Genomic DNA, 16,344 nt, shown 5'->3' on the forward strand with positions numbered 1-16,344 from the left:
AACAAACAGGATTATCTGACGCAAAGTATTAAGCGTAAAAATTCAACGGAATCAATTAGCACTACCAATGCGTGTGAACGCTTTTCTTTCCATTGCACAATTCCTTGAAAACCATCCAATTATCAAATATACACACACGTACACGTTAGCTGTTGAATAACAAGAAATTAAGCATCATTTGCCAGAATCGCCTCATCGTTCACTCGGCTCTCTGCTTTGTACATAATGTATTTCGAGGAAGTCAGTGTGCGCTTTTATGGCTGAATTGAAGCAGAAGCCCCAGCCGCCGACGCCGCCGCCGGACTAACTTTAAAGTTGGAAATCAAGAAATAAATACACGACGAAGCTTTCCACAAACTTGGTTTCCTGTGTTTGGACAGCATCTCAAATATTGAAGATGCTGCTTCTTCTTTTTTCCATTTTTTGTGTGTGATGTTCTTCATGGTTCAAACTTGTCCGTCCGTAGATAAGCGCAGCGTTGTTGGGGGCTCCGTATCCGAATAGAGTGACCGTTTCGCCAAGCATCGCTGGCCCGTAGTTTGCATGTAAGCCATGGATGAACAGCATATCCAGGGGCGCAATGTAAAATCTCGCACAAAATCGCACCCCTATACATCGCACTCCAAGCATTCGCTCGCAGGGAACACGAACCGGAGAAGTGATTGCTGATTGAATTACCACGAAACTGTCTCAACGCGAAGGCTGGGTGGACGTTGGTAGTGGCAAAGGGAATTTGATCCAAAACTCAAGGGCTTCGTTGCTCGTTATGAGGTCCCCGCGTTTGTCTCGGGCGGCTGCGGTAGTGACCACGACAAAAAATAAAAACCCCGTCACAAAGAATGGAAATAAAATCGGAACATCTTCTCCTTGGGTCCCGAACGGTGGACCGAAAGGATAACATCTGTCCGTTAATGGTGCTCCCAGACGCAGATATTGGACCTCCGGGTTTATGTGTGTCGGGTTTGATTTTTTCGGTCGCCATTTTTATACGCGATCACCACGCTCCACTGTCCATGCTTGCACATGCTGTTAGTGTGCGGAAGTGTGTTTGTGTGTGTTTGTGTGTGTTTTTTGTGGTGAAGTATGCATTTGCAAAAAAAATAAAAGGGAAAAGGAATATTTTACAAACACAAGCAAAAAGATAACAAAAAGTGTTGAGGTTCTTCCCTTTCGGAGCCGGGAAAGTTTTCGGCGCCTAACCCATTGCTAATACTAAAGGCTGGCGTATACTTTTTTTGGTTTCGTTTCTGTTCGTACAATCGCGAAAATAAAAAGCCGACCAACAAAATGATGCGTATACACACTGCGGGGACATTGGGATAACTTCCCCGCTGGTCACGGTCTAGTGAAATCGAATCCGTTTTCTCCGGTGCCAATGGCTGTCACGATTATCGTATCTTCATCAAATGGAATCATTTAATTTCTTTTTAAGTGTTTTTTGTCTCTGTCTCCCTTTCGGCCTTCAAACGAATACCTATCGTGTTGCGTGATCTTTCGACTTTTCGGTGTTGCACCTTGCTTTGGTCGGCGGAGTCGGAATCCTTGCCGAATTGCGCCTCGTCCTTAATCATGCTTTGTTGGGCCGATAGAATCGTTAGTTTATTTTTATAGCGTACGCCTGGACCTGGCCAAGCAGCAACGGCCAACCGCTGGATTCCATAAAAAGGGCGAAGAAACACTTTGGTAGTGTGAAAGCAAAGTCGGTGTCGTGTAATAAAATCGTAAAATGGAGGTATTTTTTGGGAGATATCGACAGAATCAAACTTTACAGTTCAGCAGCAGAAGGGGAGACCATCCCTATTGGCTGGCATATGCGCTGGCAATCTTATCTTGCACATTGCCGCATTACACCGTCGAGCAAGAAAAAAAAAAGTCCAATCCGCACACGCGAAAGTACGGGGAAAAAGTCAGAAAACAATCGTCCAACGCGACTCCCAATGACACTTCTGGGAAACGTTGAGTGGAAAGCCACGAGAATGTACTATGAAGCGAGAAAAGTACGTTCCAGGATTCGGCCAGCGAAATGCGGTTGAGTTTAACCATCAATGTCCGCTCATTGTTAGCACTATGGGCCGGGAGGGCCGTTGATTCTACTACAATTTTTTTTAAATTTAATGTAGTGACGGCCCGGCCGTACATCGTATCGACTATACTGAATAGTAACAAAAATAAATCATAGATCTTGTATGCTATTTTGGTGGGAGCCATTTCCTTTTCCCTCCATTGAAATGCACCTTATCCCGGGTGAACTCGGTAGGGGGTAAAAGGTTCTGTTGGCCGTACGGGATTCGGGAACGTCGTGGGGTTGGGACGATGGGTCCGGGACGGGAAGCATACTACAACAATTAAAAGTGTTTTGAAAAGATATTACTAAAACGAGACTAAAGTTAATTTTCCCGTCTTCTTTGAGATATACTGAGTTATAACTAGCCAATGGTTAAATAAAGATAACATTACCTTATATAATTTCCTGTAACATCTTGGTAAAACAAAAACAAAAATTTCATCAGTCAAGATCAGGACTAAGGCATTGTTTTTAACACGAAGACACTTATTGAGACAAATTGAGATGGAGCGATGGCGTTGATTTTACCCGTAGAAAAATAGTCAACCCAGCGTACATGGGGAGGCGTACAACATTCAGAAGAATCTTGTGGAGCTGGACAATTGAGCACCATTTATTACCATTATAAAAAAATATTATTCCGATTCCGACTTATATTAGTTGGAAGACATTTTCTTTTCTGTACCAGTCGTAGAAGGATTAAACGTCTCGGATATGCTTGACGTTTAGCCAATTTAGGTCAAGATATTTGAAGGCATCGAGCAGAATGGCAGTTGAGGCCCCTCAAATTGTGATTAGAAAGAAACAATTTCAACAAGATTTCCCTCACCGATGAGGCTCCTCTGACCAACGAGCCCCCGAGCGGTCGCACTTTCCGCTCCTAGGTTGATCCGCTACTGTGTTCAGCTGTTTTTTTTTAAATTTGATACTCCGAGAGAAAGATGGTGCTTTGAATTCTACTTTTTACCTTATTTTGTAAAATTTCCGATATATTTAAAATATTATGAACCTACGATGACACATACGTGCAGTGATAGTACATATCTACAAGAGGACATAATCACGTCATATAAAGGAGCGAAACATATTTAAAGATTGCTTTTATCACATTTTGTTCTAGATAATCTCATAGTGTGAACTGCGAAAACCTCTGACGAAACAAGCTGCCAGTTGGCATGAAGTTTAAACAATATCAAAAAGGCCCAACATACAGACACAGACGCCACGCAACAATGGCGCTAAACGACACCATTTTGAGGTTAAATATTTAATTTTTATGCGTCAACTACAAAGTCCAGGAGGTTGGTGCTTCATCTGATGCACAAACGTAAGGACGGGAATGGTTTACTGAAATAAAAAAAAAAAAAACAGTATGGCAAGAAATGAAGCATCTGTGCACGGAACACCGCGCAAAGCACTTTTGCCGATTCGATGTAAAGGGGCAAAAATGGTGCGAAGACGGTCACAAACACACCGAAATGCGTAAGAAAAGTTTCGCGGAGGAAGACCCTCTCTAACTTTTCTGACGGTGTCGGGGGTCCCCCCGAAGAAAAGGGATTCGCGAAAAAGAGATGCCGCGTGTGACAAGGTAAAATCCATGATTAATAATTCAACTTTTTATCATCCCAACTTGGTGGTGATTTAGACCTGCGGGTCTTTCTCGAGAGATAAATTGACCAGTTTGTAACAAAAACGCATCGGAGTACTAACAACGAAAAACAACAACAACAAAATCCTCCAAGACATTTAAGAACAAGGCAAAGATTGGTCACTTTTACCAATACTTTTTTGTAGCGCTGTGAAGTGCTTTAAAATACGCATCAAAAGGACTAATTACATTCTTGCCGGTAATACTTAATTTCTAAGCCTATACATCGATGTAGGGTCATTATTCAAATTGAATTATCCCATAGTTTAGCCCAAAGAAAAAAAATGCCCGAGATTTAGAACAGATTTTTGGTGAGATAAAGTCGTGGGCTCAAAATTGCCTTTCGGAACTTTTCGATGAAAATAAATGAATGTTGGTGTATGGTAGCGTGTCGAAGATAACAGCCACGCTTCAGGATTGAAATGGAGATGTTACTGTCGCAACTGCAAGGCGCTGCTCTCGTTTAGCCTGTTGGGTGTTGGTACGGCACGTTTAAAACGAATGAAAAATTGAATTAGTCTCAGTTAAAACATTCCACTCGAAAGCTTAATGGCTTGATCACTACTATCGGACAGGTTGGTTCGGTGAGCGCCCAAGCTGCTTAAATTTGGTGCGAATTTGTAGCCAGTTGTTCCTGATTTGATTGAACGTGATGGTTGAGCATTAATCAGTGATTGATTCAATAAATAAAGGAGATTTTTTTTTTGGGAGCGTCTAACAATTATAGATGATTTATTTTTTTCGAGTCGCTCTACGCTTTATGGAATAGAAACTGATACGCACCTTGGAAATGCTTTATGCCAGCTGGTCGACGAAGTACATTGAATTATTTTTTTTTCTTCATCGCCAGTACGCTTGAACCGATACGCTTGGCCAACGATACGTACGCCCCTCTGTGACATATGATGCTCCTGCATGGCTGGCAAGAAAGTTCGGCATAATTGCTTGGATTTGGTGGCCGTACAGGGCCGTAATCTAGTGCTCTTCTGCACAGCCAGTAGCCACTTTCATCCGTCGGTTTGCGATCCTGACTTGCGGCATCTTCTGCAGGCTGGCAGGCAGGCACCTTTCACCTTTTCACACAGCGTCCAACCAGTGAGTACCGCACATCACGCCTCAAGTAATTGGGAGCAACAGAGTGAGAGAAAGTTCATTGTCGTTTAATGGTTCACAGTCTGCGTTTGGAGCATCGGGCCCACATCAACAAAAAATGGTGGAAAGAGCGTTGAAGCTGAACCGATTGCACGAAACTAAGAACGGTGTTGCTGGTAGACGGTGTCCCAACTAGCGCGCACTGTGCCCCCGGAGAAAACGGACGCACCCGAGTGTGCTATCTTTGAGTTTCGTATTATTTGTTTCTGCTTTTTTGTTGCTTGCCTTACATGAGGTCTGCCCATTGTTCCACATGGGGCCTGAAGAGGCACCAACGACACACGGGCAGTGCGCGTTGCGTGTGCTGCGTTCCGTTACATTGCACAGCCGGGCTATGTGTAGCAAGCTCCTACGCTTAGGACTTCAGAATCGCCTACGGAAATTCAACTTGCTGCTCCGTTGTCTCCAGCGGAACGATGGAGTAGAAATTGTCAGGAGTTTGCTGCTTTATCCACTCTCCCTGAAGGACCAGCATTTTCCGAAGGGGGTTTAAAATCCTGTACCCGTGGGGGGTTGAGAGGGGACGTTGTTGGTGTACGGTGGGACGACAGCAGGATGCAGAATGCCTGTTGCGAATTAATTTTCACTCGCCGCTGCGTCAGTGAAGTAGGGATGAAGTAAAGCCTACGTACCGTATATAATCAGCGGAAAACAAGCGAACGGGAGAAAAGAACGAATGAAACACGTGGGTGTTGGCACAGAGTTGCTGAGTGCAGCGGGGTCAACGGTAGGTCAGCAAGATAAGGACCAAGCATGGAAGTGGGCATGAAGGCAGGAAGGAAGGAAGGAAGGAAGGAAGGAAGGAAGGAACGGTTGGCCAATGAATGAGAATAAAGATAATGGGAAAAGACAAATAAAACTGTGCTGGTGGAGAGAGTGTCAGGCATACCGGGAGAGTGAGAGAAAGCTTGTAACGTGGACATTACGAGTACTGGAGCAGGATCAGCTCAGAAGCTCAGCAGAGATATCCCGAGAAGCAGGATTTTAAAATGGTCTGCCCGCTACAATGCACCATTGCTCTTTGGAGTACGGGCGTGTACGGGCAGTTGCCGGTGCAGGCAGCGCAAAGAATCCCCACAAGGATGTAAAACAGGAAGGACTACGACCAAGGGATCTACCGGAAACACACACAAACACACAAAAGGTTAAAAACCTACCTCTTCGGCCGTGAGACGCTTTGCAGGATTATACCTCACCAGCCCATCGACCAGGCTGATCTCGTCGCGAGTGGTACAGCTCGGGAAGATGTCTTCCCACCGTTCGCCGCGCGCATTCGGAAAGCGGATTTTGTTATAATCCGGAAGGCTTCGCACTTTGGGCCAATCCTTCTGGTTTGGAGTGCCGAGCGTACGAACAACAAGCGCCAGCTGCTCGATGTCGGTTGCGCCCGCAAACAACGGAACGCCACGGAGCATCTCCGCATACACGGCCCCGCTCGCCCACAGATCTATCGAGGGACCGTACCGCTGGCAGCCCCATAGAATTTCGGGCGCCCGGTACCATCGGGTAGCGACTTGCGGCGAATAGGACTTGGCCGGTTGCTGGCCGCTCGATTCCGTGTAGATGCGGGCCAACCCAAAATCAGCTATTTTAAGTACGTCGTGCCGATCGATGAGCAGGTTGGCCGGCTTAATATCACGATGCATCAGGCGCAATCCGTGCAGGTACGCAAGTCCCTTCAGCAACATCCCCGTGTAGCGCCGTACGGTGGCACGAGATAGTGGGTTTTCTTCGTCTTTCAGCTTGCTGTACAGTGTGTGCGGCATGTACTCGAACACCAACGAAATGCCGGCCAGATCCGGGTACATATCGAGCAGCTCCAGCACCTGTCGAAGATATACGGGAATCGTTAAAAAACTGTACCAAAATCAAATGCGAATCTCTAAAGCAAGTAGACGGTCCCTTTTCTCTGTTGCTGTGTTAACGTGTAGTACGTACATTGTCACATCGGCAGTGCTGCAGGGCACGGATTTCCCGGACCGTGTTTAGCGACACAACCCCGAACTTTGTCCGCAGCGATAGCTTTTTGATGGCCACCATCTTGTCATCACACTGCAGGTCGCGCGCTTTTACGACGACACCGTGGACTCCTTCGCCGATTCTGCCGAGCAGCTGATAGCGCGATGGCATATAATCGTCCATTGTTCGACCGTGCCAGGGGAGGGAGGATGCGATTGTTTTTCTTTCCCTGTTGCTAAGGAAAAAGCCCAAGATTGCGGCTTTTACAACACTCCGAGACCTTTGGAGCACCCCCACAACCACATTCACCCGATTAGAGGGTTGCGTTTCCACTTTTCGTTGCCGCTGTCGCTGTTGCCTCTTCCGTGCACTCACCGAAAGGTCTGTCACCCAGGATGTTTACTTTTAATTAGTGTCGAGCGATAAAAAATCGCACAAACAATCGGGCCGCCTTCACAGGACAGGACCACACCACACCACACTAGACAAAAAAGGGTCTCGGGAGCGTTCAGCGGAGTTCTGCTGGTGAATTGTGGCGTTTTCTTTCGGAGGGTTGAACTGAAACTCAACCTAGACCTTCGACTGCGGCAAACCACCACTCAAACATATGCGCTTGCACGTGCACACACACGCGGCAGCGAACCGACGCATACTAACGCAGCGCCGAAGGAAAAACATCAACCCATAATATTAATGGGCGCCGTTGTTTGTTATTTTCCGTAACCCTTGACAACCGATTGGTTGGCGCTGGTTGGTGACGGGCGCACACCTCGCTGGAGTCCGGGTGTGCGCGCACTCGGTGTATTTGAACTGTTGTATTCTAAATTCAAGATCATTATCCTTCTCTTTCTGTTTGCTATTACGTCCTCTTTGTCCGTTGTTGTGCCGCTCCTATCTGACGCTCTTTACACATCTGCGATCTTTAATCGTGTTTTTTGCTACATTCCCAGGTATATTTATCAGGTTAAGGATAATGTGTTCTCCCGTGGGTCGCGAGGAAACAAATAATAAAATGTGTATGCTATGCGAGATGTAATAGGCCATGTGGGACACTCTCCTCGGTCCTTCGGGACGATATAGTACGAAATCGTGCCACAGATGTAGCACAGCACGCGCGTTCGCATACATATTCGAACAGTGAATTAATTAATGTGCTTAATGTGTGCTATCCTTCATTCACCTTCCCGGAACTCAAAAATAATAATTTGTATGCTGAATAGGCCTGTTTCACCCAGCATTAAACAAAAGAATATATTTGTGTTTGTTGGAACTTCGACGGAAAACAAAGAGTTAAATTTAATAAACGTTTGTCTTTCCTTTCCTCTACAGTTGCTTCTATTCGATAAGCAACAAACAAGCCAGTCCCCTTCGAAACTGCCCTTTTGTGTCGGTATGAAATTCAAAATATGCCCCATAAAGCACCCACAAGCGATTAACAGCTTAAATTTTTTTGCCATAAGCCGGTGCACTTTTAATTAATCTTTTCTTCCTCCGGCAACCGACGTTACTGGCCCCCTCTTTTCTAGCGAGTTCTTTCGTTGCCCGCCTGACAGAGGTGGTATCTGATGGAGCAGAGATCTGTGATGTGAAATGATGAAGACCAAGGATTCTGTTTTAGAAATGAAAATTGACCATTTTTTGTTGTTGCTTTTGGGAAGGGGGGAGGTCGTTTAGATCTTAAAGATCGTTGTATCGTGATAAAAATAACATGCTTTTTTTGGTTGTTGCTTGCGTTGTTCGTTGTTCTATTTACAAAGGAGAGTAAACATAACTTTGGAGGCCTGTGGTACCGGTGTGGGTGGGTAGTTGCTAAAATTGATAGAATATTTATATTATAACCATATCTGAAAGCGTTCGTTTCTTGCGCCGTACGTCCGTACAATAGGCGTCTCATAAATATTTAAACATTATTTCCATACATTTAATGGTTGTAAATCGTATTTGAAATGAAATTGATAAAAGTTGCAGCAATTTCTGCAGCAACACAATTAAGCAGGAAACTGTACGTTGGGCTTCGGTCAGGATTTTCAAACCGCTATCGATTTACATTTGCGTATGTGCCCGACCGGCCCGGGTATTACCGGTTTCCGCATGTGGACGTGTTTTTCTTGTGTGTTTCGTGTGTACCATCACTTGGATAAACATTTTCATTTCAGCGTTGTTCGTACCACGGTCGAATGTTGCGCAAACTTGTCAAAAGATGTTGATTTTCTCAAGGGAGGTTGGGAAATTCATTTATTTAACTCCCAACGAAATACAAATGGCTTGTTGCGATATTTCCCTGCGGTATTTTACATTCGGTAAATAGTTTCTTGTCTTGCACACGTACACAAACACACACGCACTTGGAAGAAGCGTGGAAAAGTCGAAACACAGCCGAATAACGTATAATTCTTCTCGAGTGTAATGCCCCGGTCCCTAAGGAGAATTGTGAATGGATATTATTGATAAAGGACTGAGGTGGAGGCATCTCATTGGTGCGTAGCAAAAGTTTGGATATCCGAATGTGACATCAATGGTATGTTTTTTGTTGTTGTTCATGTGGACTGTAAGAAATCAGGGAGCAGGGAATCCTGGAAGTAAATCTGAATGCCGTGAAATTGAACTAAAGCTTTTGTATGGCAGTAATTGATATCAGTTCTGTGTCATTATGCTTACGGACATTGGATGCCATTGGATGAATCGCGGAGGTATAATATATAGCTTAACAACTCATCCGCTCGTAACTCCAATCCCCAATGGAAGATGCCTCCCATTTCACTGTCTATCATTCATGACAGAGGATCAAGTCTCAATAGAAAATATCAACCATGGATATTATTTGTTTGCTTGGATATTTTACATTTTTGGGTCGAATAGGCCTTAGATTAGACTAATTGATAGCAGGAAATGTTAGCTACAGAACTTTTAAAGTTTGACCAAAATAACATTATAGTAGACCCCGTCATTTCAACTCCTTACTTCTAGACATGATGACATTTTGTGTTCCTGGTAATCGTTTGACGACTCTCTTGAATGAGGACCTGCCGGTGGGGCATGCGTTACTCTTGGGAAAGACTTCAAACTCTGAGAGCGTTTTTATCCATCCTTAGTCGGAGAACCTTTTCGATTCATTCTATTCTTACGACTAGGAGGAGTTCTTGATTGCTGATGCCTTGTAAGGGTAGATCCTAAATGGAAGAAGTGGCATTAGTTTTGTAAAATGATTCTTGAGCTTAAAAATCGTGCTATTATCAGGAGTGTAAATAAGTTCTGTTAGATATTGTTGCACATGGAATGAAAACTTTGCAATCAAATTAGTCGTTTTTGCCGTGATTTTCGCTTCATGTAATTCTATATGAAATAAACGGTTGCCTTCCTCTTTTTTAGCGCTACAACTTCAAAAGGTCTCGGCCTGTAATTTTTGGCATCCTGATCGTTACCCGTAGCTGGGTGATCAGTCTTGCGTACGAGAAGTCCCTAACCCAAATAGAGCAGGCAAAGACACTTGGAGCAACTCAGCAATTTGCCATCGGTTACAAGCTGTGGATATGATCTGAAAGATGGGTTCGGAAGAACAGAAGAGACTTTTGTATCGAATCGCTGCTGGCGATAAAAATGGGATTCATTATAATGATCTAAAACGTAGTGCAATATATGCATACCCCGTGTAAAACTCATCGTCATCGAAAACCAAGCCAAGCGAAGGTCACATTGTGTATTTGTTGGGATCAGTTGGGTGTAGTAAGTAATGAGAGACTACAATCGTTTCAGCCGAGCATTGACAAGCCAAACAAAATGACTACAAAATGGCGATAAGTACATAACATTCATTTTACTGAACGATAGTCCTCGGTCACCTGGAGCCCGCGCGTGAAAACGTATTTAGAAACTGTTAAGAAAGAACAAAGAAAAATCAAAGAGCCAACCCGATGAGATCCGTGCATTGTCAAAAGATAGAAGGGAGAAAAGAATTATTAGGGATGGAAAATACTTTCAAAATTGAAAGCTTGATCAATTTACCACAAAAACGTTGCTGAAAACAATCACTTTAATTTATTTATAATCCTGATAGCTCGTTAACTAGTTGTTTTAAAGGACCCAAGCAAGACGATAAGCAAGATGATTTTTGACGAAAATTTCCAAAGTACTATGGGGTGTTCCGTTGTGTAACAATATATCAGAATGACGGCATAGTACATAGTGCTTCTTAATAATTATTTTCCGAATCTCTAACGCCTCATTTGTTCTTAAGATAACTAATTTCCTAGCTGCAGGTAGACAATGGAGATGAGGGAAGATTATATAGTTTGAATTGTGATCCTCAATATCCTCAACTTTATAGTGTTTGTCATGGGGCTTTACAATTATCTTAAAGCTAATCCCAGAGCTATGCTAATGTATGGGAATGCAGTCAGCTCTATCTGCAATCTGCAAAACAAAAGGATGTTAAATAGAAATTGTAGTCAATGAGTTGAGATTTAGAAAAAAACCTCCCTCGAGTCATTCTCAAACTAAAATTTAGAAATTTAGTTTGGGAATGACTCGAGGGGAACAGAAGGAAATCCGTGAGAACAACGATCGTGCATAAACAACAGTTAAGAAGGAGAGAGGCAATAAAGGATGATAAGGCAATGGATCGGTGTGATTCCAACACCTGTCTACGGAATGCATCTTGCGCATGGCAAACTTTGTATACGATCTTTGCACTCTTTCGATGCGGTCAATGCGGATCCTAATCGACGGCTGCCAAATTACAGAGCAGTACTACAACAGCGAACTGAACAGTGAGCTGAATAGTACCTTGAGCCAATACCATAAGTAATTTGGTTAAAATTAATAACAAGGTTCACCAGGTCTTTAAACTAGTTTAAGACATCTATTCTGACGATCCCTAGACTTTGAAGATGTATAGTTTCTTGTTGTAGAGTTTCGATCCTTATCATGGAATTGTTGCATTACTTAGGGCAGATGTGTCAAACTCATTTCATTAGCGGGCCGCATTTCCACATTTTCGATAATTTGCGGGCTGCAAAGTTTAACTTAAAAAGAGAGTCAGTATGGTATATCAAAATACGTTTCATGAACATGGTTCACTTTTGATATCTTTCATTTACGTATGCATTTTAATCATATTTTAATGCAGAATTGTTTATTTTACAAATGAGTAATTACGAGGTATGTTCCAGCTTCGCTATTGAATCGTACATATTTGTTATAAGCTGATTTTTACCATTGAAGTTTTAAATTCAGTGTAATATGTAATGCAATGGATGTAATACGGGATGGTTTCAAATTCAGTGTCAGACTCACGAAAAAGGGTTTCGAATTATCGGTTATTTAGGGCTCGGGACCTAATAAAGTTCACAACATTTGTAACAGTTTGCAAAACTGGTTCTAATTTCAAAAATTTCACACACAAAACTTGTCAATGTATCAAGCAGTGAAAACTTTCAACAATTTGATTTGGATGCTGTTTCTGGAGTTCTTGTGTCATTCGTGCTACAAATCCTTTTGCTTTTCCTGACATAGTTTTTGCTCCATCTGTTATAATGGAAACAAGTTTCTCGAACGGAAGATCATATTTATTTATGGTCTCCCAAACCGAACAGTAAATATCGTCACCTGTGCTAGTATCATGCAAAGATATCAATTCCAGCAGCTTTTCGGTTCTTTCCATATTCTCACTGCACGCTCTAAAAAATACTGCTACCTGAGCAATATTTCGTACATCGGAACTTTCGTCTACCGCCAATGAGAAACATAGAGATTTTTTAACAATTGATATCTGTTGCAGGCTTATATTTTTTGCAAATTCAAAGACTCTGTCTACCACGGTGTTCCTGGACAGCGCAATTTCATGAAATTCTCTAGTTTTTTCTGGTATTAGACACTCCACTGCTTTTAACATACACTCTTTAACAATGCATCCATCACTGAATGGTTTGGAGTGTTTTGCTAACAAATACGAAATTTTGTAGCATGCTTTGGTGACAGACTGATTGCTTTTCATAAACTTTCTTATTCCTAGCTGCTGGATATGCAAGGTTTCTTTCAAAGACTTTATTTTCTCTGTATAAGAATCGTTTAGCGTTTCCGTGTAAATTGTATTCTTTTGCAGTACTTATCACTGCTTTGCATATCGGACAAGTTATTTTGCCATTCACGTCACTGCAGAAGTATTTTATCTCCCATTCTTCGTTAAATTTTCTTCCTTCATCCGCAATTTTACGCTTTCGATTTGCTAAAGCCATTTCTAGAAATTATCAAAAACATATTTTCACACACAAATTTGCATAACAATCATGCAAGTTCTTCTCCTTCTTCTTCCTTTGCACTGCAACCTCGAGAGATCTCGGCCTGCCATTTCTGGCTTTCTGTGACTTAATTTTACCCGTAGTAAAGTAGTCAGCCTTACGTACGGGGAAGCGGTCTGGATGAGATTTGAACCGGCTGGCCCTGCCGTGTGAAGACCGGCGCCGCTGTCGCCTCGGCCACTTGACCGCACGTTACTTAAGTTACTTAAGTGAAATAAGAAACTAAATGTAACTATCACTTCCAACCAAAACATAAAATTCAGTAAATTGAAGCTATTTTCCATCTCGTATGAACTTGCATCCACAAGAGATAAGCTATGATTAAAATCAGAGACGTTCAAGCCGTTATTTTCGTGTCACTGGTATCACACAAAACAAAAGTACACCTTTAAAATTTTGGGAAAATTTTGACCATGTCGCATGTTTTCCATCATCGGTATCAAAATAGTCAAACTCTCTCGCTCTGTCTACGAAACAAGTAAACCATCTACCAAAGTGAGAAAGCGTAACGATTTTGTTACCGAGGAAGATTGGTGTTACCGCATCCTACGTCGGGATTGTGTGTGGGTGTGTGAGTGTGTGTCAGCCCGTTTCTAGACAGTAGGCTTTAACTCTGTTTACACACATGCAACGAGTGTATCAAAATTTAGGAGCAAAGCAGCATTCAAAATCGAGCATGAAAATTGTTTTGCAGCGTTGTGCCATTTATTCACCTTATAAAAAGTGCTACTGTCGAAAAGTTTGTCACTAAACTTTGATTGTTGTTCTTTTCTGAAAAACTGATTCCACTTAGACAGCTCCACTACGGGCTTGGAATTTTCCATTCACTATTTGAAACACTCTTTAAAGTTAAAAAAAAGGCATTGCATGGATCGAACCACTATAGCGCTACATAGATAAAATGTGCCAGATAATGTGGTGATAGATGCGGTCTTCACATGGCAGGACCCGGGCCGGGGTTCAAGTCTCATCTGTGCAAAGAAAGAAGAAGAAGAAGAAGAATGCGCGTATCCATTTCAAGGTTTAAATCCCTGGAAGGTGTAGCAAAACAAACTTAACGTTGAACAAATTGAAAAGAAGGACCATTTTTGCCTTGATTGCGATATTTTGCAAACTCACATATAGCTTCTACAAGTGCTTTTTTGTCCATATTTCAATTTCGGTTTCGAGCGTCGCCAAATGCTAATGCAATTGCCAAATGTTTACCTTCGAAAAGGGATCGATTTCTTACCTTTCGCTTTCGATATTTTGCACACTCAATTATAGCTCCGACAAGGTAACACTTATAAGTCTGCTTCTTCGTCCCGAATGTGCTATTGGCGTAGCTACCATTACCAATTAAAAAAAAAAACCTGTGCTTATTAATTTTGCGAAGCGAACACTTTCTCACTTCCCACGCCGTTAAATTGTCATTCAGCGTCAAGGCGTTAAATATCGCTCAAGTTTTGGGAAGATCCTTTAGCATCCTTCCTGCGCTCGCTACATAGTATCAATCTTCTAATGCGACCATAAACCTGTTTCATTTGATGGCATTAAGCACTTTTTCGCGCTTATCAAACGATTGGCACTTCGATTCGGTACTCTTCGGCGAGCACCAGGGACAGTTTGGTATAATGCTGTTGCTGTGTCACCCATAAAAATTGATGCGCCCCGTGTGAAGGCATTCAATTAATTTTGTGATAGAATGGACGCTTCGTTTCCGGGATATTTCCTTTTTTTTATTTTCGTTGAACCGGAGCAAAACTGGATTGCGATTTTGGAAGCTGATTAACAAGTAGGAGTATAAGAGAGAGCGAGAGAGACAGGAAAACAGCTAGAGAGAAGGCACCAACTTGTTCCCTGTACGCTGTAAAAGCATGATCAAAAGGCCTGACTTTTCATCCGTCTTACCGGGGCGCGAGACTCATTACAGTTGAAGTCTAAATTGAAACTTATCTTCATCCACCCGCGCTCACCGCGTGGCAGTTTGCTCAGCTCGGTGGATCGTTCATCTCGCTGGAAACGCTTTGATATTCTAATGAGATCAGCCTTTGCTGCTGCACCCGGTAGCTGTTCACAAACACCCCGGGCCGTAGCCTAATCTTTGCTAACTGAGGCCGGGCTCGACAGGGCGGGGCACTTGCGAAATGAGGTTTCGTCGAACGGATTGCGACGGAATGGCTGGCTGGCAAGTGTTTCTGTAATTCCTTCAAACCCCAACCAGGAAGCAGCCCGTGGTCCGCGTGAGACCGTGGTGAGGTCTGGTGGTCCCGAACACACTCAGAAGCACACCCTTGAAAAACAGAATGGAATGGCTCCGCTAACAGCGCTGGACTGGGTCAAACGAGCGCGCTTGCGGGAGCATATTTCGAATTCGGAATGTATTCATGCGAAGAAGATGAATCGCGTGCGCTAATTAATTACCTAATTAAGGGTTAATGAATTAAAGTTTTACTGTCTTCGTCTGTCAGCCTGTAATAGCCGCTAAGAAAGGAGGAAATGGGGAGGTGGCCGAATGTGCGTGATACGGCAATTTGTCCAACTGGCCGAGAATGTCTTCTGCTGCACTTGTCCAACTCGAGCGTCACGTCAGCGGAGGAATGTGTACTTTACCAACAGGGCTCAGCAGCCGGAACACTCCCGGGCACGAGCACGTGCAAAGATCTTGTGTGTTTGTGATTTCTTTCTCTTGTTTTTTGTCGGTCGGTGCGATTTTCCAGGACACCATCTGAGAGATAAAAAGATAATGAGCTATGTGCGTGCGTGCGTGCTTGTTGGTTTATATATATAGATATATATACACTCACAAATCGTTACCAGCTGGCGGAGCAAAGCACATGGCGGCCGGCTCTAATGAACATCACAATATTAAACCACTGGCAGCTTGAGCACAGTGGGCACTTTGCGGGATGGAATTCGAAAATTCAACCTTAAATCTTTGCAGTATATTTGTTATCTTTCCACCAAGCTTGCCTAATTTGACTCCAGGCTAACAATAATAATAGCTAATAAATCCGTTGAAAGTTTTTTAAATTTGACTTCTTACCAAAAGGGGTTTGGAAAGCACTATGGACACTTAATGTATTCTTTCAAATTACGATGAAGTGGATGAATCCATGTCGTGAGTCTTTTGGCGAAAGTATAACACTTACAAAATGGTAGTTATGTAGAAAAGTAGTTATGTTATTATTTGATGATTGTATCACAGGGGCGTAACGTCACGGTCTAGTGCCGTCGTCTGACGT

At 43.0% G+C, this 16,344-nt stretch overlaps 1 protein-coding gene across 2 annotated transcripts; it reads right to left on the reverse strand.

The window, feature by feature from the left end:
• Nucleotides 1–244: 244 nt before the first annotated feature.
• On the reverse strand, nt 245–7,510 carry LOC118507512 (cyclin-dependent kinase 20). 2 transcript variants are annotated; one of them, XM_036046054.1, is made up of 4 exons: nt 7,200–7,510; nt 6,804–7,104; nt 6,023–6,691; nt 245–5,489 (listed from the first exon to the last, which is right to left on the reverse strand). In XM_036046054.1, exons 2-4 carry the CDS (start codon nt 7,005–7,007, stop codon nt 5,442–5,444), a joined length of 921 nt encoding a protein of 306 aa, XP_035901947.1. In that variant the 5' UTR covers nt 7,008–7,104; nt 7,200–7,510; the 3' UTR covers nt 245–5,441. The 2 variants fall into 2 exon arrangements, with proteins under 2 accessions (XP_035901947.1, XP_035901946.1); XM_036046053.1 differs by having other exon boundaries at nt 6,804–7,510.
• Between the last annotated feature and the right edge of the window lie 8,834 nt (nt 7,511–16,344).

The sequence above is a fragment of the Anopheles stephensi genome, chromosome 2 (genome assembly GCF_013141755.1).
Source record: "Anopheles stephensi strain Indian chromosome 2, UCI_ANSTEP_V1.0, whole genome shotgun sequence".
In the NCBI taxonomy this organism is placed as follows: domain Eukaryota; kingdom Metazoa; phylum Arthropoda; class Insecta; order Diptera; family Culicidae; genus Anopheles; species Anopheles stephensi.